Source organism: Glycine max, chromosome 9, assembly GCF_000004515.6.
Source record: "Glycine max cultivar Williams 82 chromosome 9, Glycine_max_v4.0, whole genome shotgun sequence".
NCBI lineage: Eukaryota > Viridiplantae > Streptophyta > Magnoliopsida > Fabales > Fabaceae > Glycine > Glycine max.
Genome location: NC_038245.2, coordinates 8907407 through 8926235, shown reverse-complemented (window position 1 = coordinate 8926235; position 18829 = coordinate 8907407). Strand labels below are relative to the sequence as shown.

The 18829-nt window shown below is 32.4% G+C and overlaps 1 protein-coding gene across 2 annotated transcripts; it reads left to right on the top strand.

Moving 5' to 3' along the window:
• Nucleotides 1-324: 324 nt before the first annotated feature.
• On the top strand, nt 325-8082 carry LOC100815660 (CBL-interacting serine/threonine-protein kinase 1). Of its 2 annotated transcripts, XM_003533770.4 has the most exons (12): nt 325-1072; nt 1613-1675; nt 5086-5157; nt 5249-5356; nt 5473-5553; nt 6119-6298; nt 6393-6605; nt 6720-6827; nt 6981-7097; nt 7410-7472; nt 7594-7668; nt 7750-8082. In XM_003533770.4, exons 1-12 carry the CDS (start codon nt 884-886, stop codon nt 7822-7824), a joined length of 1344 nt encoding a protein of 447 aa, XP_003533818.1. In that variant the 5' UTR covers nt 325-883; the 3' UTR covers nt 7825-8082. The 2 variants fall into 2 exon arrangements, with proteins under 2 accessions (XP_003533818.1, XP_014617484.1); XM_014761998.2 differs by lacking the exon at nt 5473-5553 and having other exon boundaries at nt 350-1072.
• Nucleotides 8083-18829: the final 10747 nt, after the last annotated feature.

Here is an 18829-nt window from a genome sequence, read left to right as displayed (position 1 = left end):
TCAATATATTTAAGTCATCTAATTATTGTGTTAATTTTTTTATCCCTGAGAGTTGAAGATACACAGTTCATTCAACTGAGATAGATTCATTAGGAATAGGAACTAATATTATATTTATTTAATTTAATATTAATTATTAAAAAATTCCAGCCCCTCTTGATGGAAATCACCGAAATGTTGTAACGTGAACCATCCAACAATGTTGTAGCGTGAAAGTGATCCGAGGATACGTGTAGGGAATCAGTTGTCGAAGTTGAACGGTTTGAACCAATCAAAAATACGTCCGCCACATATATATAATAAACACAAACTTTAAATAAAAACAAAATACTAGTATAACACTATTCAACAAAGGACATTGGAAGTATTTATTGGGGATCGTTTCAAAACAGGAGAAGGCATTTTTATTTTTATTTTTTTGTGTGAACCAAACCGAAAGCAGATGAAGCAGAGTAGCAGAAGCAGGGTTCAGTCGAATTTTCCAAATCTTAATCCACTTCTTATCCTAGTAACAAACAACTACACGTTTTTGTTTATCATTCCGAAAATTTTAATTTGTTAATATATTCTTATAAATAGAGGAATCGTTTGCCATTGCCCTTTCCAAACCGTTTCATCTTGTTGCACTTGCAACCGTTGCCATATTAATTATCTTCCAAAATTGTAATCACAATTCATAAAAACAAGCAAGCATCGAAGGACCCAGAAGGATCTCAACAACAAAGAAGCAAACTTTTCATCAATTTTGGCATCAAGAAGAGAAGGGTTGTGTAGTGGAATTGGTTTTTGGCAAAAGGATATTTTTCGTAGGAATTGAAAACAAGTACCAGGAATTTATAGCAACTCAAGCTTCCGTTAGTGTTTTAGAAGGTGGTTTTTGGTGATGGTGATTTTAAACCTTGGGAGAAAGGAGGAGCAGGGAGTGCGACTTGGGAAATACGAGTTGGGAAAGACACTTGGAGAAGGCAATTTTGGAAAAGTCAAGTTGGCAAGGGACACTCATTCTGGCAAACTATTTGCTGTTAAGATCCTTGACAAGAGCAAGATCATTGACCTCAATAACATTGATCAGGTCTGGTTCAATTACTTCCTCAATTATTGCTTTTCATTCTTTTTTAATGTGGTTTTGGAATGGGCTTTTACAAATTGGGAGTTTTCAAACTTGGGTTTTGTCCCAATTCATGGGAAGAGTTCAATGAGAAGCATGAACCGAATTCTCCTAAATCGTCTGGCACAAAAGAAAACTGAAAATTAGATGGTCACTTCAGGGTCCTATAATGTAATTAGGTTCTATATCCATTTTGATTTGCAATTTTTGTGCAAAGTGTGTTTTCACAAATCGGGAGTTTTCAAACTTGGGCTTTGTCTCAATTCACGTGAAGAGAGTTCAATGAGAAGCAAGAATCAAATTTTCCAAAATCTTCTTACACAAAAGAAAACTTAAAATTCGGTGGTCCTACACTCCTACAATGTAATTGGGTTCTATATTCATTTTGATTTGCAATTTTTTGCGCAAAGTTTCTGTGTGTTTCTTTACCTCCTTTTGCTTATAAATTATGATTCAAATCAATACAACCGATCAGTTTTCTCATCCTCCATTTTTTCATAGCAGATAAAGAGGGAAATATCGACCTTGAAGCTCCTAAAGCATCCGAACGTGGTTAGATTATACGAGGTAACATCCTAATTCTATTTGCAATCCACAACAAACGTAAAACATAATTTAAAAAAAATGATATCCAAATTTAATTAAGGTTGTTTGTTGTTACACTTGTTGCACCTATAAGTTAGTACAATTGGCTTCTTTTTCAAATTTTTTAATACTATATTTTCTCTCCCGACCTTCATCCTTCATCTGCCCTCAATTTTTTCTGGGTTTTGAAATGATCCACTTGTGGATGCACTATTTTTCGTTTATCCTTTAATATTTGCTTTGCTCTTTTTTTTTCTTTTCTTGACCATTTTTTTTCTTTTTTAGTGTAAAGTGCAGTTAATGCACTTTAAAATCATTGATTTTAGAAGTATTTCCATTTTTGATGCGTTGTTTTGGCATTTCTCTACTTAGTCAGGAAAAGTTAACATCGCTTTTATTTTCTTTGTGGAAACATGTCTACGTGGTTATCGGATCAACAATGTCTACAGTTTCTTCACTCGTTGACATACTCAGCAAATTGGAATAATTAAAATGAAATTGGATTGTTCAGATTTATCTTGATAAATCTTATCATATTTAAAACACACACGAGTAGCTCGATTTTTCATCTAGGTTCTATTTCATTGACAGTGTGAAATTCATTTCGTGTTTTGGATGAGCCCCAAAATTGATTTTGAAGTAATAGAATTATGTTTATATATTTTTATTTTAAAGGAAAATTAGAGTGGTAAAACTTAATATAACTTTTATAGAATAAACTCTCATTTTACTCCACAAATTAGTCTCTGAATTTGTTAGCTGTGATAATAACTCTTGGATCCAACTAAGCGAGCAAGGTTCTATAAGTGATTCAACTTACTTTTCTTTTATAATTGAGAGTAGTTGACTTTTACTGACCTAACTTAACTCAATCCTTTAGTGAGTTAGATTAAGGATATTTTTTTTCCCTTTTTTGATCTATAAACATTAATTTGCTAGTTTTTGTTAAATATATTAGTCATATGATTCAAACTCACTGGAGACCTCTCTCTTCTTTCTTTTTTCTTGCACTATTCTTTAATCATTGGATTAATTTTATATCTCCCAGTTAGAATAATGATATATTTGATTAACTATAAAAAAATACTTTTAGATGTTGAATGTACTTTTGAAGAATAAATTCATTTTTGTGATATTTTTTTATTACTTCTAAAAGTACGTTTATAAATAAAAAAAATTGTCTAAAAATTCAGTTTTATATAAATAAGACTTGATTGTTTTTATAAAATTCAGTTTACAAACTTAAAACTTATCCTTTAACGAACTTTACAAACTTTAACCTAAATCTGTACTAACTCGTGGGTACAACTCAGTTTACCAGCTTTATCTCACGAGCTAACATAATGTCTATTTCACACACGCCGCACTAGCCAAATCCCCCAGCATCAAGGTCCACACTTCCCTCAATTATTGAATCTCAGATGTCTACATTCTCCCCACATTGGTGCACATTTTGTGTCTCAATTGGCTTAATTAAGGTCATAGTCACCCTTTATCTGATCTTAAGAGTTCTCAAGTGTATGGCCATAGTTATTGGATTATCGGATAACATTGGCATTTATCTCAATTGAAGGGATTTAGTTGATTGATGGATTGAATTGAGGACCACTAACAATATGAAGTTTTCATAAAGGATAAAATTTTTAAAAAATAAAATAAAACTAGTGGTGAGGTGAAGCTAAATTATGCCGCAAATTACGATCTCTCAAAAACACGTTTGGAAATTGGAATCCAGTTATGCTTCCTGTCTTTCAAAACACGTTTGGAATCCTGTTTTTGCTTTTCTATATTTTTCGAACCTTGAACTACACCCTTGTACTTAATGCTTCGAATTTTATTCTTTGGTTCCTTTTCGCGTTAAAAATAATTATTCTAATATATGTATAGAGGATTATAATACTTTAAAATTAATACTAATACAAAATTATGGTGAAATATTGAGACCAACCTAAAAATACATGATTTATAATGAAATACCAAAAATATAAACATAACAACAGATGACAAGGATTAAACTATTATTTGTTATATAAAAGAAAAATTGAAAATAAATATTTATTTATAAATTTAAAATAGAGAAAAAGGGTTACACACCAATAATTTACACATTTAATCACAACCCATCGGAAATAAAATTATGTATAATAAGTTTATTAACTTTTAAAAATAATTATTTTAAAGTAATTCAAATGATGACATGTGATCTGATGATGATATAGAATTGTTTTACACTGTTAAGTAAATAATGATATAAAATTATTTTACACCGTAAATACATTAAAATCTTTAAAATATATGTTTTAACTTTTTTTAACGACGAAGTATTCACCTATAATTTGTCAGTTGTAAATTTAATATTTTCTTTTGCTGTGATTGTAAAATTAATATTTATATATAACTCGAGTATACTAATACCACTTATGGTCCTATTATGGTTCTACTTATCATCATGAGCAGGCATACGTCTTATGCGTGAAATAACATTCTAAAGATCACACGGTCCCACCATATAGCGATGAATTCAAATTGTAAATGAGAGTTACGTATTAGCTAGTTTAATACAATTTTTTTTTCAATCATTAAGCATCCACCCATAATTTGTCATTATTATCATAATTGAATAAAACCTTTCAGTGTCTGTTAGTAGATAAATTAGTGAATCACAATACACTGTGTTTAATGTTAGGAGGGGCCCAATATGTCTCTATTTTAATTGTCCCCATACACATCTTATGCATAATTTAGAAAGATCAGATGGTCTCACCATATATAACATATCTTATACACCAAGATTTTGATTCAAAAAGCATTTATATAAGCTCTAATCTTTTATATATTATACAGATAAGCATTTACATACATTATTATGTATACAAAACAAAATACACATCGTATATTGTGGTACTTACATTTACTTTATCCAACAAAATGTAAAAGACTCAGATCTGCAGCTTGTCACACTACTAAAAAAATGACTTTTTAAGACACGTGATTTACGACGGTTATTTGAAGAACCGCTTTAGAAAGTGGTGCGTGATCAGTGATGAGTATATATATATATATATATATGTATGTTTCAAAAGATTAATCTGCAAAGTAAAAACTCATGAATGATTTTTATATTATACCTTTTAACACGAGAAGTTTGAACTAGCTTAAAATGTAAATACTTTGCACAAGAGCATTTATCTTGTATTACTATTCAGCTTTTTAGAAGAAGAATGAGACACAATTGCTTAAACTGATGTGTAAGACATTGAATAGTTTGTCACATCTCTAACAGCTCCAAACCTCAGTTGAAGGACAATATAATATGATTTATTGCAATTAAAAGCAGCTTGACTCTATGAAACCTTGATGTTCTGATTATGATTTATCCTGTAATTATGCAGGTCTTGGCTAGCAAAACCAAAATTTATATGGTACTTGAGTACGTGAATGGAGGAGAATTATTTGACAAAATTGTAAGGAGCAATTGCTTGTTTATTATTCATATACATGATGATCTATTGCCTAATTGGCAATCACAATCAATGAACTATTTTGTCTTCACAGGCATCCAAAGGTAAACTGAAAGAAGCTGAAGGTAGGAAAATATTCCAGCAGTTGATTGATTGTGTGAGCTTCTGCCACAATAAAGGTGTCTTCCACAGGGATCTCAAGGTATTTCATTTGTCTTCTTAAGAACTGTTGTTAGTATTTTGGAGATAAATTTGAAACTGTGCTCCATTGTTACCAATTTTTGGGGTCATTTTTACACAAATGATAACTTCTTGCAGCTGGAGAATGTACTTGTGGATGCCAAAGGGAACATAAAGATAACCGATTTTAATCTTAGTGCTTTGCCCCAGCATTTTAGGGTGAGATACCACTTCTATGTACCATACCTCAAGGCAACTTCTTATTTTTCACTCAAAAATGGAAAACTTATGAAAGTGCTTTCTAAACATGTTTCAAAAAAGACATTTCCTTTGCATACTATAACTAGTTATTTTAGTTCTATATAAACATATTTCCTGCTATAACTAGTTATTTTGGAATATTTAAAAATATTGGAATATTTTAAAGTATTTTATTGTTCCTCATAAATTCTAATGGAAGCATGAAGAGAGCAGCAGAGAAAGAAGAAATGAATTTGGAAAACAGCTTTTAACGAATTATTGCCACATACTGGTTTGGTTATTAGTATAGCTTTTATACATAGAGGAAGTTAGTTACAATCCTAACTAACTACTAACAACCATAACTAGAAGTCAGTTACAAGACTAACTAACTAGTAACAACCATAACAAACTACTAACATAGCTAATAGTTCCTTACTATGGCAATTTTCAATCCTTCATTGAAATTCGTGGTCAAAGCAAATTTATATTACCTTTCCATCATTTTGGTAATTGACTTGTGATAAATGTATGAATATTTCAGGAAGATGGGTTGCTGCATACAACATGTGGAAGTCCCAATTATGTTGCCCCTGAAATTCTTGCCAATAAAGGCTATGATGGTGCAACATCAGACATATGGTCATGTGGTGTTATCTTGTATGTAATTCTAACAGGATACCTTCCTTTTGATGACAGAAATCTTGCAGTTCTCTATCAAAAGGTATTCCTACACGTTGCTTCTATGATCTTTTTATATAGTTTAGTTTAGTAGTTTTATAAACTAAATATCATTTTCTTTGCCATGAGGATCACAGATTTTTAAAGGAGAAGTTCAGATACCAAGATGGCTATCACCTGGTTCTCAAAACATTATAAAGAGAATGCTTGATGCCAATCCTAAAACCCGGATAACAATGGCTATGATCAAAGAAGATGAATGGTTCAAGGAGGGTTATACTCCTGCAAATCCAGAAGATGAGGAAGAGAGTGTGTATATTGATGACGAAGACTTTTCAATCCATGATGTGGTATACTTTGTAACGTCCAGTAGTTTATCATTAATAATTGGTATCACTTATTTATTTATTTATTTTTTTCCTTTATGCTTTTGCCTGTAATCTGAACAATTATTTTGGTTACAGTCACATGAAGCAGATCAAGGGTGTCCAAGATCACCAACACTTATCAATGCATTCCAGTTGATATCAATGTCTTCAAGTCTAGATCTCTCTGGTCTTTTTGAGCAAGAGGTGAGGATATGGGATCATGGAAGTTTATTGGCACTTGGCAGGACACATTTATTATGTTTTGACCTTATTTCCCTAAGTTTTAACTTATAAGATATTTACCAATTCCTAAGAAAAGTTCACTCAATTTAACACACATTGTACTTTATATTCCAGGATGTTTCTGAGAGGAAGATAAGATTTACATCCATCCATTCACCAAAAGATTTGGTTGAGAGGATTGAAGACATTGTAACAGAAATGGGATTCAGAGTCCAGAAGAAAAATGGGATGGTCAGTACCATTGACTATTTTTGTTAAGGCTTATTGTGTTATACCCAGCATACATGCTAATAATTGAAGTATTAGTAGTTTAGAAAAAAGACTATGCACTAATAATATAAAATAATTTTATATTTTCATCCAATCACAAACCACTATGTATGATAAGTTTGTTGACATTCACAATATAATAATTGTTTAAAAGTCATATTAACGGTGGTTTATAATTGAACAACAATACAAAAATATTTTACACTGTTAGTAAGCATGACCATTAAACTCTTATTAGTTTTGCTAAATAGTCTTTACAACGTTGGATTTCAGTTGAAAGTGATACAAGAGATCAAAGTACAGAAATGTCCAGGTAGCTTCTCAGTGGAAGCAGAGGTAATGCATGTTGAGATCGAGCTAAACTTCTTATAATGATGTCCACAGCTTAATATCTGCAATTTGCATGTATATTTCATAGTTTTCTGATATTTTGAAATTATCTTATTCTAAAAAACAGGTGTTTGAAATAAGTCCATCCTTGTATGTAGTAGAGTTAAGTAAGTCTTGTGGAGATGCTTCTCTATATAGACAGGTATGTATACTATCTCTCTCTATGCTCCCTCATCCAGAAAACTGAATGCTGATATGTACTTGTTTTTTTGTTATTATGTAGTTATGTAAGAAGTTATCAAATGATTTGGGTGTTCACACAAGGCAACAACTAGGGAGCTCAGAAGTGATGGCCTAAAAGAAAAGAATTGGGAAGCTAAATAATGCATATATTTTGCCTTTTTCTTTGGGGTGGGGTAGTTATGTAGGTGTGTTAAAATATCAATTTTATATACCATTTTCACCAAGTTAGTGATGTGCCTGTATCTCTATTAGATAGATAAAAGAAGAGCACCTAATTTCTATTTAAACAATCTGTTCATTAGTTGAACTCCATAGACCATATCTTAGATTGCATAAAACAATAAATGTGGATGATCTGAAATCTTTATTGAAAGATGGTGGAAGTGAGAATTATGTGGTTGCTGAATTAAAAAAGCTAAAAGATAAAGGTTTTATAACTTACTCTGAGGCCGGGTTGTATCTATGCATGATTGTTTACAATTAAATGGCTTGGAAGATTGTTTGTTAAGTGTCTAACCGACCGGGAAACCATTAGAAGCATTCAAATTCAGTTGCGCATAACTTTCTATGACAAGCGGACTACAGTTTCTTGAAATATATTGGAAATACGTGGATGATCTGCATAATATTTTATGGGAAATATAATAATGATTTCTTCAATCGTCTTTATATTCCTGACGAAGGGCTTCAATTTTTGGCAAATGAACTAAGATATCTTAGTTGGTATTTTTACCCTCTAGAATCCTTGCCAGACAATTTATCTGTTAAAAAACGTGTAATTAAATTAGCAATGCAGAATGGAAAAATTTTGGGACGGAGTAAAGGTAAATATGAGTCTCGCTCTTATAATTTTTTGTTAATTCAAGGAATATGAAAATTAGCTAAATTAGGTTGTGTGATATCTTTATTTTATTACAAAATCTGGTGAGTTTAAAAGAAGTCGACCTCAGCAACTCTGTAAAGTTAAAGGAGCTACAAGATTTCACCAAAAACCTCAAATCTTCTTGAACTGCTTCTGTGTCGTTGTTCTATGTTGACTAGCGAGCATCCATCTTCTTTCTCTCTAGGCAAACTTTGTCAATGTCTATAACACCCTCTACCCCGACATACATATAAATAAGAAAAACATATAAAAATACGGAATTAACTAAAATGATTTTATTCAATTAATATAAAGGAGCTCACATGAGTAAAACGGTCACATTCGCTCTAATATTACCAAAAAAAACTTATTAAAAACATATTTGGCTCAGAACAAGTCGTCAAAGTTTACAAAATTTTTTTTGTTAAATCAATGAGGTAAAATAGAATAAAATAACATCATGCAATTAAAATAAAAATTCATCCCCAATGTCGCATCCTATCAGATCATTGTGTTTCAGCGTCCACTAGCACGAGGTTCTTTAAAGTCATTCACCTAGTAATCTGCTCCCATGTACATAAGGTTCGAGATCATCACAGGATCCAAATACAAATAACACACAGGGAGTGAGTTGTCACATTTCTAAATAAAGTACAAATAAACAAAGACATGATCAAAATAAATTATGGAAGTATTTATAACATAGCTCAACTTAATACAATCCACGGCAATTCACCACTTTAGTATTTAAAATTCATTTTTCAATCACAATTCACATTACACATGAATCACACACTTGGGTGAAGACATAATAACACATTAATTTCATAATAGACAATTAGCAAGCGTTATGCAACAATTATACTAAGACTCAAACCTATATACAATGTGATACCATATCAGTGAAAAACCACACTAGGACGCTTAGGAGTACATAACAAGACACACCACATAATAAGTATGCCAGGTCACTCTCATTAAGTAAAATCATAAGGTGACCAGTTAAGGTCACTCTGTTTTGCAAGAATGCTTTAACCATATGGGATCAACATAGACTTAAAGAAGCACTCAAACCAAGTGTTTTTACCCTCAAGGCCTAGACTCCGAAGAATCCGTTAGGACCTCACCTTCCCGATTCAGGTCCAACCCCTAAAATAATTTTCGCACGCAGACACTACTCATGAATTATACAATACACACGACCTCACACTCGTGTTTCAAACATGTTTAACACATTGCACTACAATTTAACATTTTAGGTTCCTAACTAGGAATCCTACACTTTCCCTTTAACACTGCGCATAAACACTTTTCTTAAGGTAAACATCAGTCGGGTTATTGTATAATTCACAGCTCACAATACAAGAATTGTCACATCAAGTGTTAACCACACACTTATTCATAACCAAATCTCATGTCCATTATTTAACATCTCATAATGTCACAATCCATCATCACATGTTTATGTGTATCTCACATTAACACATGTTCAACTTTGCATTTATACTCAATCTCAATAACAATATTATAATCTTAAAGAAACATGTTATCCCACAATTCATCACATATTCCATTTATCACTTATACACAATTTCACGATCCCAATATAACTATTTATCACGCTAATCTTATCTAAAACATAAACAAATTATATAAAAATGCTTCTCACAACACGGGGAGTAAAACCCCTCAAATAATTTCATATAATCATACAGGAAGAATTACAATACAATAAACATCCCAAAATAAATTCCAATTTGATCGTCGTGAAATTTGAACACTGGGTTCAATATTCATATTCACACATCTCCACCATTGGGATTTGCAAAGCAATGTTTGCGGAGGGAAAAATGTTCATCGCACGCAAACAGTACAATGAAGGCTCTAATCCCTTCTCCTTCTCTCTAATGCTCAGAAACCCTAGCAGAGCAACCAGAGGAAAAACTTGGAGAATCTTAGGAAACCGTTAGAGATGCCACTATCACTCTCGGACTGGACATGTGAGCCTGCTTAAAGGTAAGGGATGAGTTTATCGCAATTGGGGTTAGAATGAACATGTGTAGTGATCCTTAGATGATTAAATTGAGGTTTATTTTGGGATGTTTATTGAATTATAATTTTTCCTTTACGATTATAAATATGATATTGTTGTGTTTGACAGACCAATTGATGTTCTAATGAAAATTGGTTGATAAAATTGAGTGCTCTTGGTGTTTTCGTGTTTTTGACCTATGATTTTGATTCATTGATTTTGATATGATTGTGTGAAATTGTTTGAGGAATTTTATTCCCCATGTTGTGAGAAGCATTTTTGTATAAATTGTTTGTACTTTGGACAAGTTTTGCTAGATTGGTATGATAAATTGTTATATTGAGATTATGAAATGGTGATTCAAATTGTGAGTAAATGACAAATTGAACCTGTGATGAATGGTGAGATACATGTGTATTGAGATGTTGTATATATTGAGTTGTGAGCTATGAAATGTGCAATCATACAATTTAAGACCTTTTAAGGGCGACGAGTTTTTGCGCGACGAGTATTGTGATGGGATCCACTGTAGGAACCCGACGAGTTGAATCACTTTAAGGTGCGACGAGTTAAAATGATTTCAAAAACAATTGAGTAGTTTTGTATATTGCATAGTTCATAGGTAAAGTGTATATGATTCATGAGGTGTGATAACATGTTACTTTGGGATTATACCATTGTGATTGAGACCGAGTGTATGTGATAAATTGAGTATGTATTGACTTGTAATATATATGTGCATTGAGATGTTGTGTGCATTGAGTTGTGAGCTATGAATCGTACAATCACACGACTATAAAACCCTTTAAGGGCAATGAGTTAATGCGCGACGAGTATTGTGATGGGAACCATTGTGGAACCCGACGAGTTTAATCACAAGCGCGACAAGATAAAATTATTTTGAGAACAATTGAGGAGTCGTGTGTTTTGTATAATTCATAGATAGAGTCTGTGTGCTAAAATGTTTTCTGGGTTGGACCTGAATCAGGAGGGAGAGGCCCCAACAGACTCTTTAGAGTCTAAGCCTTGGGGGTAAATACACCCTATTTGAGTGCTCCTTTAAGTCTGTGTCGATCCCACATGATTGGAGCATTCTTGCAAAACAGTGTGATCTTGACTAGTCTCCCTATGATATTACCTAGTGAGAGTGACTTGACTTACCAGTGTGTGGTCTGTCTTGTCATGTACTCCTAGGTGTCCGATGAAGTTTTTTACTGCCATGGTACCACATTGCATATAGGATTGAGTCTTAGTACATTTGTTGCATAACGCTTGTGTATTGATCGATATTGCTTGGTTGAATGATATTGTGTTTTAATCCTTGAGTATATGAATGATGTGAAAATGTGTGAGACGTGTAGTGTTAAGATGTGTTGTCACGCGATAAATGGTGGAATGACGTGAGTTGTGTTTAAGTAAGTTGTATTTCATTTAAATGATATGTTTATCTATGTTGTTTTTTTTCTCTCTATTAGTTAGGAATGTGATAACTCACTCCCTGTGTGTTGTTTGTGTTTGGATCTTGTGATGATCTCGAATCTTGTGTTCGTGGGAGCAGATAATTAGGTGCATAGCTATGGAGAACCTCATGCTAGAGAATGATGGAACATAATGCTCTGATAGGTTGTGACATTGAGGCATGAGCTTTTGTTTTAAATGCATGATGTTTTGAGCCGAAAATATTTCTTACAAGTTTTATTTGTAATAGTGAAATGAATGTGAACCTTTTACCCACATGAACTCTTTTATGTTCATTAAATAAAATTTCATTTTATGTAATTCCGTATTTTCCTATATGTTATTATATAAATATGTATATCGAGATAGAGTGTGTCACATATAGAGGAAAAACCCATGTCAGACAACAACGATGCTCCTCAAATAAAGTATGATGTTTTTGTTAGTTTTAGGAGCAAGGACATTTGCCACGAGTTTCTTAGCCATTTGGCTAACACTTTTAAAAGGAAGAACATAAATGCATTTGTAGATGATAAACTTAAGAAGAGAGGACAAATATGGCCATCACTTGTTAGAGCAATTGAAGGATCATTCATTTTGTTTATAATTTTCTCACCAGACTATGCTTCTTCACATTAGTGTTTAGACCAACTTGTAAAAATACTTGAATGAAGAGAAGACAATAAACAGATTGTAATCCTTGTTTTCTATCATGTAGAACCCACCGATGTAGACATCAGTTGAGGAGTTATAAAAATGCATTTAATGGGCATGGAAGAACAAATAAGACCAAGGTACAAATATGGAGAGATGCCTTGAATAAATCAACTGATTTATCCGGAATTGAGTCATCAAAATTTCAGTAAGCTTTTCCCAAATAAATGTTTAATATTTTAAAGTTTTTTCATAGTATATACGCATATAACCATATCATGGTTGTTTAAATTGCAAAACGATGTAGCCTTTATTTTTTAAATTGTTTTCAACAGAATATATGCTTAATAGTTATTACTTTGGCATAACATAATTTTAGCCAATGTCTCGAAGTAAAAATATTCGTGCAGATGCACGGGTCCCTCTGCTTTGGTTTGCTATTTTTTTTTGTTTTAATACTAAAATTATACTTATATTAAAAATTAAATTATGTCAAAAAATATAAAAATATAAGAAAAAGTATTAAAAATTATTTGTGTTATATTTTTCAAACTATTTTTTGGTGAATACAAAGAGTTTGATCCTCTTCATTACTAAAAAAATGACATATTCATTTCTACTATCATTCATATAACATGTGACTATTACGCATAGAAGGTAGGACCTGTCCCATATATACTTTCCTACTTTTCTATTTCTCTTTCAAGTTTTCAAAATTCTTATTTTGGCCATGTTTAAGTGACTTGTCAACAATATAGGATAATTCACTACTAAAAAAGCTAGAATTTATGTCGTAAAATCTAAATCGTTAGCTGGACATGAAGTGTATGATCAGGTGAAAGACATCGTCACTATTTTTGGTAAGACACAAAAGAAGGATCATGCTGACAAGAACATTTGGAAGAAAATGTAAGTATTCTTTGATCTTCCTTATTGGAAGAAGCTACATGTTCGACACTGTCTCGACGTAATACATGTGGAGAAGAATGTTTGTGACAATTTAATAAGCACCCTTCTTAACATGAAAGGCAAGACAAAAGATGGTCTGAAATGTCGTCAGGATTTGGTGGAGATGGGTATACGACAACAGTTGCATCCGTAGGCTAAAGGTTACCGAACGTATTTGCCCCTTGCATGTTACACAATGTCAACCAAGGAGAAGAAACAATTTTGCAATTGTTTGAAAAATGTAAAGGTACCACAAGGATACTTTTCCAATATCAAGAGCCTTGTGGCATTTGATGATTTGAAGTTGGTTGGATTGAAATCTCATGATTGTCATGTGTTAATGCAACAACTACTGCCAGTGGCTGTTCGTGGTATCTTGCCTGACAAAGTAAGGGTTGCCATAACCCGCTTGTGTTTTTTCTTTAATGCCATTTGTAGCAAGGTTATTGACCCAAAACAATTAGATGAGTTGGAGAATCAGGCAGCCATTATCCTGTGTGAATTAGAGATGTATTTTCCGCCATCTTTTTTTGACATCATGGTTCACCTAATTGTTCATCTTGTAAGGGAGATTCGGTTGTGTGGGCCGGTGTTTTTACGTTGGATGTATCCTGTTAAACATTACATGAAAGTGTTGAAAGGATATACAAAAAATTGATATCAACCAGAGGCTAGTATTGTAGAAAGATATGTTGCTGAGAAAACTATTGAGTTTTGTTCAGAATATATAAACAATGCACAACCAATGGGTGTTCCTCAAAGTCGTCATGACAAAATTTAGCATTGGTTAGCACTTGTAGTTTAGCAGTGAACATATTACATGCTATATACATTATTTGTTATTTTAAAACTTAGTGCAATGAATAATATATCCAATACTTTCGAAGGCAAGGAGATTGGACCTGCACCTCAATGGATTGAACCAAAGGTATGTCGTTATTCCCGTATTGAATGAAATTTCAAATAAGTACCATGCGCTACCTAGAAATGAAAAAGCTTAATTGGATATTTTCATATTGCACGTAGAGTCATGTACAAGCCAGAGGGTATGAGGGTGGATATTATGTCATGCATTGGATGTGGTGCATAGTCAGCGTCGGACTGAAGAATGAATGGAACACTGTATGCATACTATTAAAATAACTATTGAATTTGTTTGTATGAAATTTAACCTCAATGTTTCATGTACTTACCTTATATATTTTTTACAAATTTGTAGTGGTTTTATGATGGATCGCCATTAGACGGTGACACCATGATGACCTTATGCAAGAAATGGGCAGCCTATTTTCTACAAGTTTCAAAGCTGGATGTAAATTAGACTAATTTATATGACATAGGAACATTGTTCTTTAGAACAAAACATTTTCATTGTTTATGTTTCATGGATAATTAAGATCATGACTTTCAATTCAGTGTCATTATATAAATGTGTCGACTTGTCTAAAGAATGCCATCTCTTACTTCAGGTGATCATACTGATTACTTGAAGAATGTTGCTGCTATGATTTTTCCGTTACTCCTTTTTCTACCACAGGTAATGGCTAACTTCATATTTAGTATTTGTTTTTCGGATAGAAAGTATGCAAATAAGCCACCATATGTTCCAAGCCTGCATGGATGTAATTGTGATTAATATATGAATGCTGTTAAGCTCTAGTTATTAGTATGTTTGAATAACTTCTTGATAAGGTATGAGTGAAAACTCACATATAAGCTTTTGGAGTTGAGTAAGATTACTGGACTTTCATTTTTCAAATAATTAAGTGTTTAATGCTGCATAAGAAAAATCCTATTATATATATAAAAAATGTTAGGTACAAGTAGTACTCACTAAGTTCCCATTACACATTTTGTATTTGCCTGGTTCTGCCCTATTTCAGATGCCCTTGCCAATCCAAAATCTGATATTTTGCCATTCATCTCATCGTCTAATAGAACATTTCTTGGTTTGACATCTCTATGAATTACTCTGAGTCGAGAGTCATCGTGAAGGTATAAAATTCTTAATCTTAGATTCTAGTCAAGTTGCTTTTTCTTTCATCATGTAACAACATAAAAACAGAGAGGATATCTAAAAAAAAATCCAACTCTTGCTAAACTAAATCAACGCTGAGTTTAAATTTTCAAAACTAACTCATTTCACTTATATTTTGAGTAATTTAAGCCAACTCTTGCTAGCCAAAGTTGGGTGAATATTCTAATTGGTCCCCAAACTGTGAAGCATAGTCACTTTAGTCTCTGAAAATAATAAAATTCAAAAAAGTTCCTGAAATTACAATCCATATGTACTCACTTTAGTCTAAAGTTCAAAAACTTGTGTAACTTAAATGAAAATATTAACATACTTTCTGGACAAAAGTGACAATCAGTAGTAAAGGGACTAAAATGACAACATAAAGATCTATTCTGAATCTTCTTACTTTCAGGGACCAATGGGATAACACTTAACACTTTTAGGACTAAAATGGTAGTTTATCTAATCAAAGTTTTTATGATAAAGTTAGTTCAAGCCCAACATGGGAATACTTCATTTAGTCACAAGCATAATAACACATTTGAAATCCACATACAAAATAACTGTTCAAGTACAAAATAGGAGGAATCCAACAAATTAGCAAGCCAAAACAATTAATAGACTACTTGATTTCTGGTAGAACTTCTCATCATCCATCCTCATCCCACAACTTGGAGCAATGAGAAGTGCATGAAACAATAATAAGAGTGAAGAAGCTGCTTCTGGTGTGACAATAGGAATGATTTTGTCTCTTCGCGAGAGGTATTTCTCAGTACAGCTAGTGTGGAATGTGGAATATTAGTATTAGTATTATACTCTCTTAAAAATGCTTCAAACTATTTGTGCCTAAATTTTTTCTTGTTTTTTGCAGTCTTCAAAACTGTAAGGACATGCTTGTTACATGCCAAGTATGTTTTTTCCCTTTAAAAAATAATGTTGTTTGCTTTGCTTGAAAATCTTGAACAACTGTTATTAAGGGAAGCGTACTTTAGTTATAATTTTTTTTGTTAACTTTGTGAGTATACACCCACAAAAAATGGTTATGATTGATGTGGGATAGAAGAATGCCCATATACAAGTTAGAGATTAGAGATAATTCACATAGCAGACTCTAAGTTGTTGGAGTTGAGTAAGATTACTAGCCTGGCCCAAAGTTTTGCATATAGGTTGATTTGTACCTTTTTATTTCCTAAAAATGTTTCCTGGATCATTGTATATTCCAGAATGAACTTAAGGCTGCAAAATCTGAGATTCAGAAGTGGCATTCTTAATTTCAAAATGAACCTTTTATACCTGCTGAGACCACTCCAGGTTAGTTTATGCTTGTTAAGCAAGAGACTTGTCAGATATTAATGTTGTTGTTGTTGGTGTTATTATTATTTTGATGAACAAAATCAATATAAATGTTACTAATTTATAATTCTGTCGTGATTTGAATGTGCTTTTTGAAAGAAATACATGACTTATTATGTGTATAGCATATCATGTGAGTACTTTTTCTTATTGTTACAAATAAGAATAATAAACGTAGACCATAAAATCATATTTGAATGGTCAAGATTAATGCACATGACTTTTTTAAGTGGCCATATGACGACTAACATTATAACTAGAGGATTTATCTAAAATAAGTGTTTAACATATGTGCATGGGATTTTGATCCATGTTTTGTTTACTGCTAATGGATTCTTATTCTTGTTTTTGTTATTAGCTTCAAAGTATGAACCAGATGGTCGAGTAATCCTGGTTGAATTTGAAACACTTCGTTTATTGGGGATCTGAATGTCAGGTGACTAATCTCCATTTTTCTTTGGGTTTGGGGATATCATTAGTTCTGCCTCCTTTGTTTGGCAACATACTTCATCTCTTGCATTCTTTTGCCATTAAGTTCTGGTTATGAGTCAAGCTCATTTGTTGGTTTCATGATTTCATCTAGCTTTGCTACGAGTCATGTGATGAACAAAACAAAAATCCATCAGTTTGAGAGAACTGCTAAGATTTATGTTTTATTTTAATTTTATGTAATTATATGCATTATATGAAACTAATTCATTGACACTACACTTGACTTCTGATTAACTTTTAGATGTAGTTTTACCTAACCCGGAAGCATAATTTTTCTATAGTTGTCAGTGTCATAAGCTTTGGCTTCTTTATAACTTTAGTATCTCAGACTAGAGAGGATTGTTTTGGATGTTGCATGAATTTTTCTGAGTTTTGATCAAGCTCTATGTTTTTTATAGTCGTGTGATTGTGTCTATTATTGCATCTACACTTTCTAAAATTGAGCTTTATACATAATTCATTGTGTGCAGCAATGAAGAGATCGATGTGAGTCATCCAGACTTTTTCAATGTAGCAAAACTCAATGGTTATATTCCTCCAAATAAAGAGGTCTTAACACTTTTCTCTTGAAGTTCCCTTTAAAATAGAATCATTCCTTTTAATTTCAATAGTAGATTTATCTCCTTAAAGCTTAAGCTATTAGGTGGAGACCATGAATGATTTTAGGAGAGAATATATAGTTGAAATTTGGTTGGAGAAAAAGTTTTTATTTGATTAGCCTTGTTGTTTCTCCTAGTGTTTTTATTTAATAGGTATAGGGTATGCTGGAGACCATGAATGATTTTAGGAGAGAATATATAGTTGAAATTTGGTTGGAGAAAATGTTTTTATTTGATTAGCCTTGTTGTTTCTCCTACTGTTTTTATTTAATAGGTATAGGGTATGCTGACAAAATACCAAACATCTGGACATAAGTTGTTGAAGAAACCCGTGGATATGTGGTTGTAAATGTAAATCTTCATTTTATTTGGATATCGTGGGTAGTGAAACTGTGGCAAGGGAAAAGATATAATGGAATAAGTCATAGGAGACAGGAAGACCAGCTAGGACCATTAGGTTATCAATCCCTGAGTTCATGAATTTGCTTATCAATCCCTTTACATGATGCTCAAGAATTTTTGCCTCTACCAACTTCATTATGCTTTTCTAGGATTAGGATAAAAGATTTTGAGCAACCAAACACTCGTGTTATACATATCACTAGCTGTAATAATTTTATTTCAATAAAAAATTTGTCGGTGTAAGCCGCCATATAATTATGCATAATGATTTCAGTTGTATGGCATAATTTTTTTTATAGTATA